Below are 16,138 nucleotides of genomic sequence, written 5' to 3' on the forward strand. Positions count from 1 at the left end.
CCTAATTGAAGATTATCTTACAATTAAGGCGCCGAGGACGTCGCCAACTCAGGTGAGGGAGAATGTCATGGGCGGCTTTTCAGCCGTGCCCCATGACCCCTTGGGCGCGCCCCGTGGCGTCCTAGCAAGCCTTCCAATGCTTAGCGCCATGGACAGCCCCGTGGTCTTGGCCGCGCCAAGTGACAAACGCGCATGTGCCTCTGTCGCCCCACCGATATCCCTCGCCAGCGCCCAACCGCAGGCAGCTGGCAACAGCGCCGCGCGCGCGGACAATGTTGCGCGCGCAAACCTTGATGCCAAAGACTATGTTGCTGACAATGGACCTGTTTCTGCCTAATAGCAAACTAAGTCTTTTTCATTGTAAATATAGAGTAGTTTTATTCCATGTACTTCCATTATGTTTCTCTAGCTTAATCAAGTCTAGTCTTGTAGCTTTGGATTATTTTTTTTAAGCATTATTAGGGGGATCAAGCAATCAAACTTTCTAGCAAGCAAACAATTCTCTGTACTGGTGTCTCTCCCTCGACACCGCGTTGTCTTTCTGTAATAGCTTTCATTAATGCAATCAAACTTTCTTTCATTCTCAATTCTCATTCATGTTCTCTCAATTGCTCTTGGTATTGGTTTTCCCGTACGACACTGACAATCTAGTCTAGCGTACGGAGAGGACCTCAGTTGGCGGACAGCAACTGCACTGACATCAGTTGCTTAGCCTTACGTCGCCCTTCCAAGGAATCTCAGGAAGACGCCGCGTAACAAATCACATGCTAGGGGTTTCAAACACAATTTCCAATTTACTATTTTACCCTTCAACCCGTGGGCCCCACCCCACCTCCTTAACGACCTAACCACTGCCGTTAATTTTTACCCGTTAGCATCCTCTCTTTCACTCCTTCAAAATCATATAGTATAACAGAAAATCAGATATATAATCTTATTCTATTCTCCAACTGTTAACAATAATAGCAATTTTTACCTAACAGAGCAAAAGTAAAATGAAAAGGACAGTAAAAGTTCCCCAATTTATTAAAGAAAAAGGGGGGCATATATTCGATTTTTAAAGTCAGAAGCAACAATGGGTCATAATCAGTTAACTGACCCACTTGCTACTCTTAGTATTATTAAAAGCTGCTTCCTTTTCTTGTCCTTCTTCTGCACAATCTGTCAATGGAAGCTTTGATCTTCAAGATCAGGCTTCTTATTCTTGCTTGGTTCCATTTCAGATCTCATTCAGGTAACCCCAGCTGGCCCAAATTATGTGAAATTTGCATTTCTTCAATTTTAGCTTTAGTTGGTTTAGTAAAATTGTGCTGTGGTAGTTCTTGCGTCTAAGATTATGTGTAATTGTGTGGTAGTTTATTGAAAATTTTGTTTTATAATTACCCTGAAGTTAATATTTGAAGTGGGTTTTCTGTAAAGTTGTAATTTTATGAATTGATAGTGAGTGATCTTGACTTGTCATTTTCTGCTGAGTAGAGGTGTTTCAGCTGCAGTTTTGTTATGAACTTGAATTTGAAATTGATGTGAATTAAAGAAAATTGTAACTTTGTGAATTATAAAGATTTTGACTTGTCTTTTTATGCTGACTGGAGAAGTGTGGATAGTGGCATTGTTAGTGATTTTTATTTGTACTTTTTTTCTTATTTTGGCAGTGGCAATTGGTGATAGAAAGAAGCTAAAAGGAGGAAAAACAAGAACAAAAAGAAAAAAATTAGAAAGTTTTACTTGACTGTTTGAACTTTGAACTAAAAGACATTTATATTTCAACTAATATTAGAAAGTTTTTTATAGTGTCTACTGCTAGATATAAAGTTAGCATTGAAAATCATGGGATTTTTTGTTTATGAATTTTAATCAATTTTCAGGTTCAATATCCTTGGTGAAACATTTTTCTTATAAAGATATAAAGAAAGCAACTGATGGTTTTAGGAGAGTTGTTTATATCTCTTCCAAAAGAGTTGCTTACAGAGCCAAATTTCGAAATGGCCATGCTGCGATAGTAAAAGAAGTCCGAGCTGCTGAAGATCAGGATGATACTGCCTTCTATAGGGAGGTACAGTTACTCGGTCGTTTGCATCATCGGCATATTGCTGCACTTAGTGGGTTCTCTAGTGGCCCTAAGAGGTTAATTCCTAAGCTTTGGCTTGACGGAGATTTTTAATTGTGGAAGGGTCCTATGTCTTGTTGATTATTAAGCTAACTATGAGATAGAGTGGGCGAAGGGACTAGTTGATTGTTTCTTGATCATATTACCTATTAGAATATAATACTGTGCTATTGCACATTCTAAAACCAGATTATTAGCTCTTTTTCCTATCTGGCACAAAGTAAAAAATATCCATCATATTTTCTGAACATCTAGGTCTACTGCTGGATGGTAGCCATCGTATTTCTCTCAAGAAATGCCTTATTACTTTCAAAGACTTAGCTGTAATTTGGGAGCACCCATATTTGGAAAATTTGTTCTTTATTACTGTGTTTATTCCTGAATTGCATGACATTCTGCCCCTTGATATGCACGGCATCTCAATTTTTTTCTGAAGCTCTTTGTAGTTTCTGCTATGTTCTGTTTTCCCTGGTCTCCAATAAGTTGAAATATTTAAGCCTGAAGCCTTTATTTGCTGTGATAGTGCTTCATTTTAAACAGTTTTTTTACTAACCTCTATGAATGTTTTTTATAAGTAACCGCCAGATAGAACTTTTCAATGCTTTGCATTGTAATGTTCCAAATGGAACACGTATCCCATATTTACTTTTCTAGTTTGTTGAATTGTACTAACCACCATACAGTTAGAGACGAGAAACTTTAATATTTTCTTATACATCTGCAACCTGCTCCTCACGTGCAAACCTGCTTTTCTTTATTATGCCAAGAACATGAAAGTATTCCTTTATGGTTCTGATGAGAGTCTGATCTAGGATTTCTGATCTGACAATATCATGCTGAATCGTTTGTGTAGAACGTCTTGTTAGAGAAAGTACAGTGCTATTTCCAAAGTAAATGAAAGTATCTCGTTGATGGTTCTGATGGGAGTCTGACCTAGGATTTCTGCCTTTCTGCCTGATCTGATAATATCATGTGATCGTATAATACAGATATTGCATATAATTTAGCCACATCCTTTCACATAATACAACTAAAATAAATATCGTCAGAGAGCTTTATTGCTGAATTGCAGTGGATATTCTTTACTTCCTACAGTTTCTGAGTGCAGAGTTCCTTTTTTCTTTCTTTTCATTTGTTGCCTTTTTCGGTTTTCTTTTCTTTTATTCTTTTGGCTTGTTGCCCACTCTTTGATAGCAGGTCTTGTCTACTTTCAGGTTTCTAGTCTTTGAAGATATGGAAAAAGGAAGTCTGAAGGAACACCTCTCTGGTAAGTTTTTAAGGAAGTATTCAATTTTTTTTCTTTTCTTTTTTCTTCTGCCATTTCGTGTTGAGTTTCATGGATGCGCCTCTGACTAAATGTGGTCCTTGCAGATCCTCTGAAGACTCCATTAAACTGGAGAATACGGTTGCAGATCGCCGTTGGCATTGCTGCTGCTGTGGTATGTTCCTGAAGCTGCATATCTTGTACTTATGTTGAATATTTCTGGTGGCGGAAACGTAAAAGAAAGAACCACAAGATTTAACGTGGTTCGAATCAAAATAATCCTACGTCCACCAGAGAACAGTTGCCCTTTTAATATTAACAAAGGAAGGGGAGATTTCCCAATTACACTTAAGAGAATTTCTTTCTTAGCTCTCTACTCACTACAATGTATTGTATTATTTTTTTGGGATAATTTCTACAAATGAAGGAGTGCATCTATTTATAGAGGTAAAGACCTCCTCTTGATGTCATTGGTGACATCAAACTACCTCCTCTTGATGCCATGGGTGACATCAAATGAGGAAACTTCCTCCTAGCATCCACACCAACTCTTTCCACCAACTCTTCTAATTGGCATGCCATTGTTGACTAAACATAAACCAACACTTTCAATCTCCACCTTGGTTTGCGTTTCGAGCGTGTGTGTGAACAACTTTGGCCAAAACTTCTAAGCTTACTGGGCAACTCCGTTGTAAGAAACAAGAAGAATCAAACCATTGTTGAACATACCACCTCCACCTAACAACTGTTCTCTTCGGAGTTGCATCAGTTGATGCACACCCCCGCCAAGTCTTTGCAGTGTGCAAACTTAGCGAGCGGGACTATCTTGGTCAACATGTCTGCAGCATTATCGTCTGTGATAACCTTCACGACCTTGATAGTTCCCTCTTCAACAACATCTCGAATAAAATGAAATCTGATATCAATGTGTTTAGTGCGCTCATGAAATCTCTGATTTTTCATTAGATGAATAGCACTCTAACTATCACATCTAAGAGTTGATTCCAGCTTAACCAAACTCAATTCCGCTACTAAACCTTTCAACCAGATAGCTTCCTTCACCGCCTCCGTTGCTGCCATGTATTCTGCTTCTGTCGTAGACAAAGCGACAATCGACTGCAGAGTCGACTTCCAACTAACGGCACTGCCAACGAGGGTAAAGATGTATCCAGTTGTGGACCTTCTTCTGTCAAGATCTCCTGCATAGTCAGAATCTACATAACCGAGAATTGAAATACCTCCACCACTTTTTCGAAAGGTCAGACCAACACCAGAAGCTCCTTTGAGATATCTCAATATCCACTTGACAGCTTCCCAATGCCTCTTTCCTGGGCTGGACATGTATCTACTTACCACACTTACAGATTGAGCAATATCTGGACGTGTGCATACCATAGCATACATAATGCTACCAACTGCACTGGCATAAGGAATCTTTGACATATGCTCCACCTCATCCTCGGACTGAGGCATTTGTAACTCTGAAAGTTTAAAATGAGGAGCTAATGGTGTACTTACAGGCTTGCACGTATGCATATTGAATCTCTTGAGAACCCTTTCAATATACCTCTTCTGAGAAAGATGTACAACACCGTCTTCTCTTGAAATCTCCATACCAAGGATTTTCTTTGCAGCTCCTAAATCCTTCATGTCAAATTCCTTACTCAACAGTTTCTTCAAAGCATTTATCTCTGTAATGTTGTTAGCAGCAATAAGCATATCATCAACATACAACAGTAAATAAATCATTGAGTTACCAGACATCTTCTTGTGATACACACAGCTATCAAATGCACTCCTTGAGAATTCATGTGTAGTCATGAATGCATCAAACCTCTTGTACCACTGTCTAGGGGATTGCTTCAAACCATACAAAGACTTCTTTAGTTGGCATACGTGATCTTCTTTTCCCTCAGCTAGGAAACCTTCAGGCTGATCCATATAGATTGTCTCTTCTAGATCACCGTGTAAGAAAGCAGTTTTGACATCAAGCTGTTGAAGCTCCAAGTCAAATTGGGCAACCAATGCTAGTAGCACGCGAATTGAGCTATGCTTCACGACTGGAGAGAAAATCTCATTGTAGTCAATTCCCTCCTTCTGACTGAATCCTTTTGCAACCAATCTCGCCTTGAACCTAGCATCTTCCACTTCAGGAATTCCCTCTTTCTTTCGGTAGACCCACTTGCATCCAACTGTCCTCTTCCCCTTTTGTCTTTTCACTAAGACCCATGTCTGATTCTTGTGAAGAGACTCCATCTCTTCAGTCATGGCTAACCGCCATTGTGCGGCATCCTTGCAAGAAGTTGCTTCAATATACGAGGAGGGCTCCAGATCTTTAATCTCTTCTTGCGCAGCTACAAATGCATATGCAATCAAGTTTGTTTGATCTATAAGGTGTTCCGGTTCTCGTGTCTGCCTCTTCTCCCTCCCCTTCGCAATTGTGTATGGTTCATTGACAGCAAGTTCTTCAACGCCTACATCTTCTGACTCATCTTTAACCTGAGTCTCTTGATCCTTTTCCTTGGCAAGCTCCACCGGAAGCTCCACCTGCTCGTTGTTCTTGTTTCCTGAAAACTCCACGGAAACTTTACGGGGATCAAGTATAGAGGATTCATCGAAGGTGACATCTCTACTAACTATAAATTTGAGTAAAGACAAACACCAAAGTTTGTACCCTTTTACTCCATCCACATACCCTACGAATATGGCCTTCTTAGCCCTTGGTTCAAGCTTTCCTTCATTAACGTGATAATAAGCTGGACACCCAAATACTCGTAAGTATGAATAGTTAGAGGGTTCACCTGACCATACCTCATTCGGAGTCTTAAAGTCAATTGCCGATGCTGGAGATCGATTGACAATATGAGCAGCAGTGTGAACTGCTTCAGCCCAAAATACTTTGGACATTTTGGCTTGTAAGAGCATACAACGAGCCTTTTCAAGAAGAGTTCTGTTCATTCTCTCGGCAACTCCATTCTGCTGTGGGGTATGCCTGACAGTCCTATGTCTTGAGATCCCATGAACCTTGCAGAATTCATTAAACTCTTCATTGCAAAACTCCAAGCCATTGTCTGTGCGAAGATACTTGATTTTCCGCTCCATTTGATTTTCAACCAAAATCTTCCACTCTTTAAATGCTTCAAAAGCATCACTTTTTGCCTTCAAAAAATACACCCAAACCTTTCGTGAGAAATCATCAATAAAAATGAGAAGATACCTCTTTCCGCCCTTCGATGGAAGTTTAGAAGGACCCCATAAATCTGAATGGATGTAGTCTAGCACTCCTCTTGTCTTGTGTTTGCCAGTGCTGAAGCTGACCTTCTTCTGCTTCCCTAGAACGCAGTGCTCACAGAAGTCAAGCGTGCTGATCTTCTCACCTTCCAAAAGTTTACGATTGCTCAACATCTCCAGTCCACGTGCGCTCATATGACCCAGTCTCATGTGCCATAGTCTTGCCTTGTCATCATTAGATAACTGCACTGTAGATGCATTTGCAGAGCCAACAATGGTGCTTCCGGCCAATGTGTAAAGGCCGTTCTCCAGCTTGCCTTTCAGCATGACTAAAGAACCTTTAGTCACCTTCATAGTTCCTGCTTCGCTCATGTACCTGTAGCCTTGTTCATCCAGAGTACCCAAGGAGATCAAATTCTTCTTCAGATCAGGAACATGACGGACTTGTGTAATAGTCCTCACGATTCCATCATGGCAGCGAACCCGAACTGAGCCAATGCCAACTATTGCACAAGTTGCATTATTGCCCATTACTACGGTTCCTCCACTTTTCTCATAGCTGCTAAACCAGTCTTTTCGGAACGTCATATGCAGAGTACAAGCAGAGTCTAACACCCATTTGTTTCCATAACTACTATTATTATTACACAATGTTGTTAGTACATAATCATTATCAAAATCATGTACCTGTTCAACTGTAGATGCACTCGCCTTTTCCTTGGACTTTGACATTGGGCAATCTCGTTCAAAGTTCCCCTTCTTGCCACAACCCCAACACTCTGTATTCTTCTTGTTCACACGAGACTTTGATCTGTGCTTTGATTTGCTCTTTCCCTGTTGGCTAGTCCAGCCTCTCACAAAGAGCCCACTTGCCTGGTCATCTCTATCTCCTTCAATGTGCCTCCGCACATCACTAGAGTTAAGTGCCTGCCGCACTTGCTCAAGCTTGATAGGCTCCTTGCTATACATCATTGAATTCTCAATATCACGATATCCTGAAGTCAATGAAAATAGCAAAGCACATGCAAGCGTCTCCTCCTCCCTTTTTAATTCCTGCAATCTGTAAGTCCATGACAAGTTTATTGAACGCATCTAAATGATCTTGTAACGAAGTACCTGACCCCATCTTAAATGTGTGAAGACGCCGTTGTAACAACATCCTTGTTGTCACTGATCGGTCTTGGTATAGCCCTTCTAGCTTTTCCCATAACTGTTTGGCCGTCTCTTCGGTACCCGTACTCACTTCACAAAGCACGTTAGGTGCAAGGGATAGTTGGATTGCACTCAATGCATCCCCTTCAATCTTCTCCTTGTCGGGAGTTGATATATCCTTAGGATACTTTCCGTCAATAGCATGGATTGAACCTTCCCTCCGCAGTAACGCCATCATCTGGATCTTCCAGATATTGAAGTTGTTGCGTCCACTGAATCTATCAATTTCAAACTTCATGGAACTCATCTTTGCTTGTTCTTCCTCCTTGGATCGTTAAAGAATCATGTCGCTCTGATACCAATTGTTAGCGGAAACGTAAAAGAAAGAACACAAGATTTAACGTGGTTCGGATCATTATAATCCTACGTCCACCAGAGAACAGTTGCATTTTTAATATTAACAAAGGAAGGGGAGATTTCCCAATTACGCTTAAGAGAATTTCTCTTAACTCTCTACTCACTACAATGTATTGTATTATTTTTTTGGGATGGCTTCTAGACATCAAACTACCTCCTCTTGATGTCATGGGTGACATCAAAGGAGGAAGCTTCCTCCTAGCATCCACACCAACTCTTCCAATTGGCATGCCATTGTTGACTAAACATAAACCAACACTTTCAATTTCTATATTATGCTTTTTACGATTTTGAATTACCATAATTGAAGATGTAGTTATTTGCTAAAATCTGCTCTCACGATGAGCAGATTCACAAAGCTCTGCACTGCTCTAATGGCAGAAGCTTCTAGAGCACAGAAATGAAGAAGCAAGCATTGCAAAATGATTCTCTATCTCTTCTCTGGGGATACAGGGGAGTATTTATACAAGCCTAACTGCACTAACCATTAACTTATGAGCTGGATATGAGCTGGCATTAACCACTAACTGCTCTAACTAACTATAACTAACTAGAGTTCACAAGATTATTGCTAGGCTAACTCGAACAGCCAAACACTGTGACACTGCCCCCAAAAGTATTAAATATAGACTCTGAGCCCTCTGCTAGCATCATTCCATTTAGTCAGGTAATTATTCTCTTGTTAACCTAGCAGTCTGACCAGAACTGATATTCGTGATGGTAGACGGTGCTTTTGATAGAGCACTAAACTCATTCTGAGCAACCAGTATTGAGAACGATGCTAGCATTATATATATTTCCTGGCCTATTTGGTTTCAGATTCACCTTTTGTTGAAGTAGTGACAAACAGTCCTCCCTTCTGTTACCACTAGAAATATTCTGTCATTTAAAAAGCTTTTCTCGTGGTGGGGGTGGTAGGGGAAAGTGAATATGGAGCAGAGGAGGCCAGGAGGCCTAAGCTGCGAGTCATGACCTACCTAGGCTGCAAATTTTGTGCTCCTAGTATCTGATGCCAGCGGCATTAAATTCCGAGTAGTCTTTTGCACACAAATACTATTCTTCATGACATTTGAAATTAACATGCTCAAGATTTCCAGGTTGTGACCTAACCTCTTATGGATTTTGGAACGGGAGGGACGGGAAAGCTAATTTTCCATGCTTCCAATAAACTCAACTTCTGTGTTCCAAAGTTGTTTCCTGGAAAACTGAACTTTCAAGTAAGCTGAATATATATTAAAAATATGCATAAGATGGTACCTCTTCTAATAACATTGATCTTTGGAGAACAATTTGCAGTACAGACATATTAATTAGTTATAGAAGACATAAGTTCCTGTAGTCGTGTAGTCTTGCACTGATGGGGAGAAAAACTTCCCAATTATTCAGTCATAAAAGATAAATTTTTCTGTAGTCTTGTAGTATACGTTGTCAGGCGCATGTCACGAGTTCATATCCTATTGCGGACATATGCCTAATATTTAAATAGAGAAAGGTGGATGGCCAATTCGTTATCCCCCGAGTAGCAAACTGTGCGCCAGCTAACCCTTGGGGATTTCTCAGTTATAAAAGAAGAGAATCTTGAACCTAACACTCATATGTCCTTGCAGTTGACAAGATTGTCTTAGTTTACATTCCAGGATACATTGAAGATCTAAAATGAGTGTAGTCATTCAGCTCCATTCAGGAGGTGTGGAGCATACACCAATATAGAGTGTACCGTATATTATATAATGATCGTGCAAGAACTGCATGTTTCTGTCACAACCTAGAAGAGATGGCAGGAGTCAAACTTGTGATCATTTCCTAGCTCGGGAGTAATACAACGTAATATATGCCATAGATTGGACATAAATCCATTTATGTTTCTCTTGTAAGATATGATTATTATACTGCTTCATCTGCCAAAATGTTAAAATCGCTGATGGTTGGTTCCATCCTGATGTAGGAATATCTCCATTTCTTTTGTGATCCACCTATGTACCACGTTTCAATCAGTTCAAGTACCATCATGCTGGACGAGAACTTTACAGCTAAAGTAAGAGTTGCAAACTTAAGCCTACGTATAGTAGAATTGCTTCATCGTCATATTTGATGTCCACTTCAGACCTGCATCATCTTTTGTTAAACTAGTCAACAGTCGTCAAATCAATGACAGTATGTATGATTCCTTGTTACAGCTCTGTGATGTTAGCCTTCTTTGTTCAATTGAGAACAACATTCAACCGCCAAAATCTAAATGCTCCAAAGGTATGATGTCTTCTGGTATCACCTCAGAGCATACAAGCTGTAGCCTCTCTTCAGTTCTTGCATTGCTTATCTTGCAGAATGTAGAGATGAGATTTGCAAACATACAATCTACCAGCTTGGTTTGTTGATTCTTGAGTTAGTCACGGGTCAATCCTCGGAGGACGGAGGTGTTGACTTAGTTCAGTGGGTCCAAGATTCTCGTCTCCGGAGAAGGTCCATTCACCAGATGATAGATCCAGATCTAGGAGACAGCTATGATTTTAGAGAGCTCAAAGGTCTTTTGGCAGTTGCAAAGATGTGTGTCCAATCCATTCACAAGCCAACAATAAAGACCCCTCAAATTTTGTGGTTTCTACAAAAGAAACTGGGCATCAGCCAAGGAGTTCCCCAATGACTGGACATTTGCTGTGATTGCCAACACTAACATCTCCTGCGTCAAGTAGCAAACTTGAACGAATCGCACTCATTTTTATTTGAGCAATTTATTAAAATTAGCAGTATACATCATTGCTTCTGTAAGTACACACAAGATTTTTTTTGTAATTAGTCTTGGGGATTTTCTAGAATTCATTAGCCCCATAAGCTTTAGCCTTGCATGTAAGTCTATTTACTCAGTTTGTAAAAGCAGAAACAAGACACATTGTGCAAAATCAGAAGTGTGTTGATTTCTTTTTCCCTTTTCTTTTGCCTGCGAACTATAGATTGAATTCCATCCTACTCTGCAACTAGCTAAGCTGTCCAAGATTCACAGTTGAACTTCAACCATGACTAAATCAATGTTCTCAAGGATTCAGGCAAAACAGGTTAAGGTTTTTCATTTGATGTTAAACATTATGCAATGAGATCAACTCAATAAATTGGAAGAGAAGGAAACATGATATTTCAATTCAATAGAGCGACTAGCAGAGTACATTGCTTTTCCAAAACCACCAAAAAACAGATGCAACAAACCAAGCCAGAACCAAAGTTCAAGCTGGTTATTTCTTGCCCTCCACTATATCTTATCCGCTATTTCACAAAAACCTCTTTATAGAAATATGTTACTGCTGTGCACATTGTACCCTCTGTCCTCCACCACCATGCATCTCATCATCCTCATCATATGCCTCTTGTTGAGCTGCTTGTTTCCTTCTCATTTCCTCCTCAATATTCACATCATGTAATGAAGTCTCCTCACACTCGTCCAATTCCATGTCTGTGTACTGTGATTGAGGTCTTGGTGGTAAAATTGCCTCGAGAGCCTTAACCTGTTCTGGGCTCAACGAATCTGGGAATTCAACGACGAAATGAATGTACAATTTACCCCGCATGAATGGCCTCTGATACATTGGCATTCCCTCATCATTGATTGCCTTGAATTGATCTGCAGCAGTCGGAACCAAGAACGAAGAACCAAAGTAAATAAGAATATTTCGAACAAGCAAAACGCAGATTCAAGATTTAAACTTCATGGCTTCATTACGGGTTTTTCACATGTATATCTACGTTCCGATATCAAAAATACTAGGTAAAAATCAAGGTAATACTAACCAGGTTTAACAACTTCCCCGGGATTTGATTTTATGAGGAGTTGTCTGCCATCCAAGTGTGTTAATATGAACTGGAAGCCGCATAAAGCCTCAGTTAGACTCAATGTGTGATCTACAAACAGATCATCGCCCTTTCTCTTGAACCTTGGGTGGTCTTTCTGTTGGAGCACAAAAACTATATCTCCAGTAACTGTATCAGGCTGCAACAATATATAACCAAGTAAGCAACTACCTTAGGCTTCGGTAAGATTGACATACACAAATACAAGAGGGAAAATATGTCATCTTACCGCCTCATCAGCCTCTCCGGGGAATGTAATTTTCTGTCCATTTTGCATGCCTTTTTCAACATGAACTTCTAGGACTTTCTTCTCCTGAACCACTTTTTCACCTTTGCATTGAGGGCACCGATCCTTATCGTCAATAGCCTCTCCAGTACCCTTGCATTCATTACAAGGGTGCTGCATTTGCTGGATCATTGACGGGCCAAGTTGTCTAATTGAAACCTTCATACCACTACCTTTACAACCAGAACACTTCATTGAAGCACCAGACTTTGATCCTTTCCTGCAGTAACAGAAACAAACCAATACAATATAAGTAATGATTTGTAAACTCAAATTTGTGAAAAGATTTACCCCTTCTCATTTCTCATGACACTTCTTCCTATCCTATTTTTAGTGTTTTCCACAACAAATAACACATAGATATTTGAAGACTCTTTAACCTTAAACTTTCAATTTAACCCTTAACAACATCCTTTTATAGTCATGAATGTCACAACATATTTGCAACTACAAATTCCACTAGTATATTTTACCCTTAATGACATGTTATTAAGAGGGCAGTCCGGTGCACTAAGCTCCTACTACTGCATTTTTACAAGAGGTTATTTTCATGGATCAAACCTGTGACCTCCGGCTCCCCGTCCTTAATGACGCATGATACATACCAAACACTTGATTTTGTCCTAAAGACAATACGCGCATATAAAATAAAAGCGAGAGAGTAACAAACAACAAATACTGACCCACTGCACTTGGAGCAAATTACATTGCGCGAAAGGGACAATTTCTTGGTTATCCCACTGTAAAGGTCCTCGAGAGAGACCTTCAGTGGATGCACTACATCCTCACCCCTTCTCTGTCTTCTTCCTCTGCTGCTACCACCACCTGCTCAGCAACAACACTTGTGTTATTCAACTTACCAGGACACAAAAGATGCAGAAACTAAATTCAGTAAGAGAACTTGATGACATATTTAACAAGCATCAAACAAACGCCACGAGATCTAACCTCCAAACGGATTGCCACCAAAGAAAGATTCAAAGATGTCAAATGGATCATGCATTCCGCCGCCGCCACCCATTCCTTCTTTCAGTGCATCTTCTCCATACTGATCATAAATCTCACGCTTCTGTGAGTCACTCAAAACCTCATAAGCTTGAGCAAGCTCCTTAAACTGCAGGAAAAGAACAACTATCAGATGATTTAGATCATATTCACACTGTCAAAGAACAAATAACACTAGCAAAAGAAGACTAACATCAAGAACAGATGGAAACGCTGATCGTAATTACCAAGAATTACTGGTCTATAAGCATAGAAAACCAACAACTTGGGAATAGGTAAGTCTAAAATACCATCCTGAGAAGTACTTAAACACATTGAATCGAGTTTCCATCCAACCTTTTTGACTTAAGGGGTTCATAATTCTAGCTCAAAATCTCGAGGTAAACTTGTACATAGGCAACACGAACACACAATTAAATATGATTTTGTTCCAAAGTTACAAAAATTCTCTTAAAAATGATTCTTTACAGCTTCAGTGATGCCCCTACAAATACCACTAAGCAAGAACAGTGGTTGCAAAAGCTTTAGGCAGACCCATCTCTGAAGCTTCAACTAAACCAGGCCAACTTCACCAACCCATCCCACCCACCCACCCACCCCCCCCCAACCCACCCCAAAAAAAAAATGAAGACATCAAAATTTGTTCTTGTTATGTTGAATAGAACTATCACGATCCTTCCAATTTTAGGTGCAAGCTAACACAAACACCACGTCATATAGAAAAGAAAAGAATTCTCTACACAAATAAGAATGCATCAACTCTAAGAAGAACCTCAGCAAGAAACATTCACAAGCCAAAAACTCCAACTTTAGCCATCCTAATTTCTAGTTTAAACGAACATAACAGCACAACAACAACTAAAAACCACCTACAACACATACAAAAGAAATGTATGAAACAAGGATATAATAGCAGGAGATGGTGAAAAAAATAAGGGGTTACCTTTTCAGGGTCACCGCCCTTATCAGGGTGATTCTTCATAGCAGCTTTTCTATAAGCTTTCTTGATTTCATCATCTGATGCATTCTTTGACACACCCAATATTTCATAGTACCTCGTATTATCACTCTTCTTTGGTCCTCTCCCAAACATCTTCGTTTACTTCTTTGTAACAATAATAAAACCAATTAATTACTCCAAGAATTATTCAAAAGGGGTATATATAGACTAATTTGACGGTTCAGATTAAATCTTAATACAGGATCGGAATGGGAAACTGGCCGTAGGATGTTGAGAATATGGAGAAGCCTCTAGAATTCTCTGGGTACTTCCCTATTAATTTCCAATGAAGATTTTCGTTTTTGGCAGTGAGTGGGTATTTGCGTGTGTGCGTGGGGTGGAAAGTGAACCGTTGGATTTGAGAATTGACGGTGGGGATCGGGGTTCTAGATTGTTCCATTTCGGGAGACCAGCTTCCTAGTACATTCTCCCCAAAAAAATTAAGAGGACGGGGAAAAAATTGAATTATTATAAGAACGCGATCGTGCAGTTAAAGGAAATTACACTGAAACCCCCTATATTTTTTACTCTCTTGCAACTTAACCGTCCTATGTTTCTATTCTTTTTGGGAATATGAAATTGTTTTTTTTAAGTGGTTGTGGCAATTCGACCCTCATTTTGAGTAGTAGTGATCCAAATTGTTTTTTGAGAATGCATATTGATTGATATTACTGTTCATTACTTGTTTTAATGGTTTGGAGTCAGACCTAAGGGGTTTTGACACATAGGGACAAGTTTGGGCGATAAAACTATTCTATCAATTTTGCTGGTGCAATCGTTGTGGCGCCCTTTTTTCTTTCGAAAGCGGATTTCGACATGTAACAACTCTTTTAAATAGGTACTAAAGAGAAGAATCCCCACCTAATAATTTTTAAGGTGGCTAGAGTATCTATTTGGCAAAAATTGCATGGGGCGCTCTATTTGGTCGCCCTCATTTAACTTATACCCATTTTTTAAAAAAGTTTTAACTTGTACCCACTTTTTAAATAACTCCAGCCCCCTTTCTCCTCCTCAAAGTTATCCGCCCTCATTTATCTTCCTGTGATTATATCCGCCACAATTAATGCTTAAAGGACAATACTGGTCACATACGATCAGGATGGATATTTTGGTTAAAACAATAAATTCAAATCGACATTTTATTCTAATAATTAAAATTGTCAAGATGATATGCGATACTATTTGACCTCTGACTGATCCATGTCTTTGCGATATGAATTTGATTATTGTATGTCCTTTAAAAGACCACCTGAAATAAAACAAGAAGATTTGAGCCTCATATTGTAGGCCTAGCAGGTACACAATGACCAACTGAATCCAAGGGGGTTAAGAAGCATTGACGAGTGTGATACAAGTTTGGTATCACTTTATCATTTACGGTAACTTTTCAACAGTTGATCACCTACTGGAGCTGAAGTTCGACAATTACAAAACAAAAACTTCAGCTCTAGAGCTGAAGTTCCCCAGTTACAAAAACAAAAATTTCAGCTCTAGAGCTGAAGTTCGCCAGTTACAAATAAAAACTTCAGCTCTAGAGCTGAAGTTCGACAGTTACAAAACAAAGAGCTGAAGTTCGCTAGTTATAAAACAAAAACTTCAGCTCTAAAGCTGAAGTTTCCCAGTTACAAAAACAAAAACATCAGCTCTAGAGCTGAATTTCGCTAGTTACAAAACAAAAATTTCAGCACACTTCAGTCCCGTCTACTAGAATGCTGAAGTTTTGTGTGATTGTCTTTGCTACTTCAGCCCCGTATGTTAAAGTTACGCGAAAAAGTGGGTACGCTTGCAAATATTTTTGCAAAACGGGCACAAGTTAAAACGTGACCCAAAAAGTGGGTA

At 39.6% G+C, this 16,138-nt stretch overlaps 2 protein-coding genes across 2 annotated transcripts; one reads left to right on the forward strand and one right to left on the reverse strand.

Moving 5' to 3' along the window:
* Positions 1-1,079: 1,079 nt before the first annotated feature.
* LOC104236717 (probable receptor-like protein kinase At1g49730) lies at positions 1,080-11,094 on the forward strand. The gene is made up of 7 exons (XM_009790702.2): positions 1,080-1,234; positions 1,866-2,124; positions 3,322-3,374; positions 3,479-3,546; positions 10,117-10,206; positions 10,349-10,418; positions 10,496-11,094. The coding sequence occupies exons 1-7, from the start codon at positions 1,168-1,170 to the stop codon at positions 10,810-10,812; spliced, it is 924 nt and encodes a 307-aa protein (XP_009789004.1). The 5' UTR covers positions 1,080-1,167; the 3' UTR covers positions 10,813-11,094.
* Positions 11,095-11,275: 181 nt separating this feature from the next.
* LOC104236718 (dnaJ protein homolog) lies at positions 11,276-14,629 on the reverse strand. Its single transcript, XM_009790703.2, has 6 exons — positions 14,243-14,629; positions 13,243-13,408; positions 12,978-13,119; positions 12,238-12,514; positions 11,949-12,147; positions 11,276-11,781 (listed from the first exon to the last, which is right to left on the reverse strand). The coding sequence occupies exons 1-6, from the start codon at positions 14,390-14,392 to the stop codon at positions 11,459-11,461; spliced, it is 1,257 nt and encodes a 418-aa protein (XP_009789005.1). The 5' UTR covers positions 14,393-14,629; the 3' UTR covers positions 11,276-11,458.
* Between the last annotated feature and the right edge of the window lie 1,509 nt (positions 14,630-16,138).

This window comes from Nicotiana sylvestris, chromosome 11 (genome assembly GCF_000393655.2).
Source record: "Nicotiana sylvestris chromosome 11, ASM39365v2, whole genome shotgun sequence".
Classification (NCBI taxonomy): Eukaryota; Viridiplantae; Streptophyta; class Magnoliopsida; order Solanales; family Solanaceae; genus Nicotiana; species Nicotiana sylvestris.

Excerpts from the sequence above, each read along its gene's own strand:
- LOC104236717 (XM_009790702.2), top strand. The coding sequence starts at position 1,168 with ATGGAAGCTTTGATCTTCAAGATCAGGCTTCTTATTCTTGCTTGGTTC. Across the intron at positions 1,235-1,865 it reads CCATTTCAGATCTCATTCAG|GTTCAATATCCTTGGTGAAA; the intron begins GTAACCCCAGCT and ends ATCAATTTTCAG. Across the intron at positions 10,207-10,348 it reads ACGAGAACTTTACAGCTAAA|CTCTGTGATGTTAGCCTTCT; the intron begins GTAAGAGTTGCA and ends TCCTTGTTACAG.
- LOC104236718 (XM_009790703.2), bottom strand. The coding sequence starts at position 14,392 with ATGTTTGGGAGAGGACCAAAGAAGAGTGATAATACGAGGTACTATGAA. Across the intron at positions 12,515-12,977 it reads ATTTGCTCCAAGTGCAGTGG|GAAAGGATCAAAGTCTGGTG; the intron begins GTCAGTATTTGT and ends CTGTTACTGCAG. Across the intron at positions 11,782-11,948 it reads CGGGGAAGTTGTTAAACCTG|ATCAATTCAAGGCAATCAAT; the intron begins GTTAGTATTACC and ends CGACTGCTGCAG.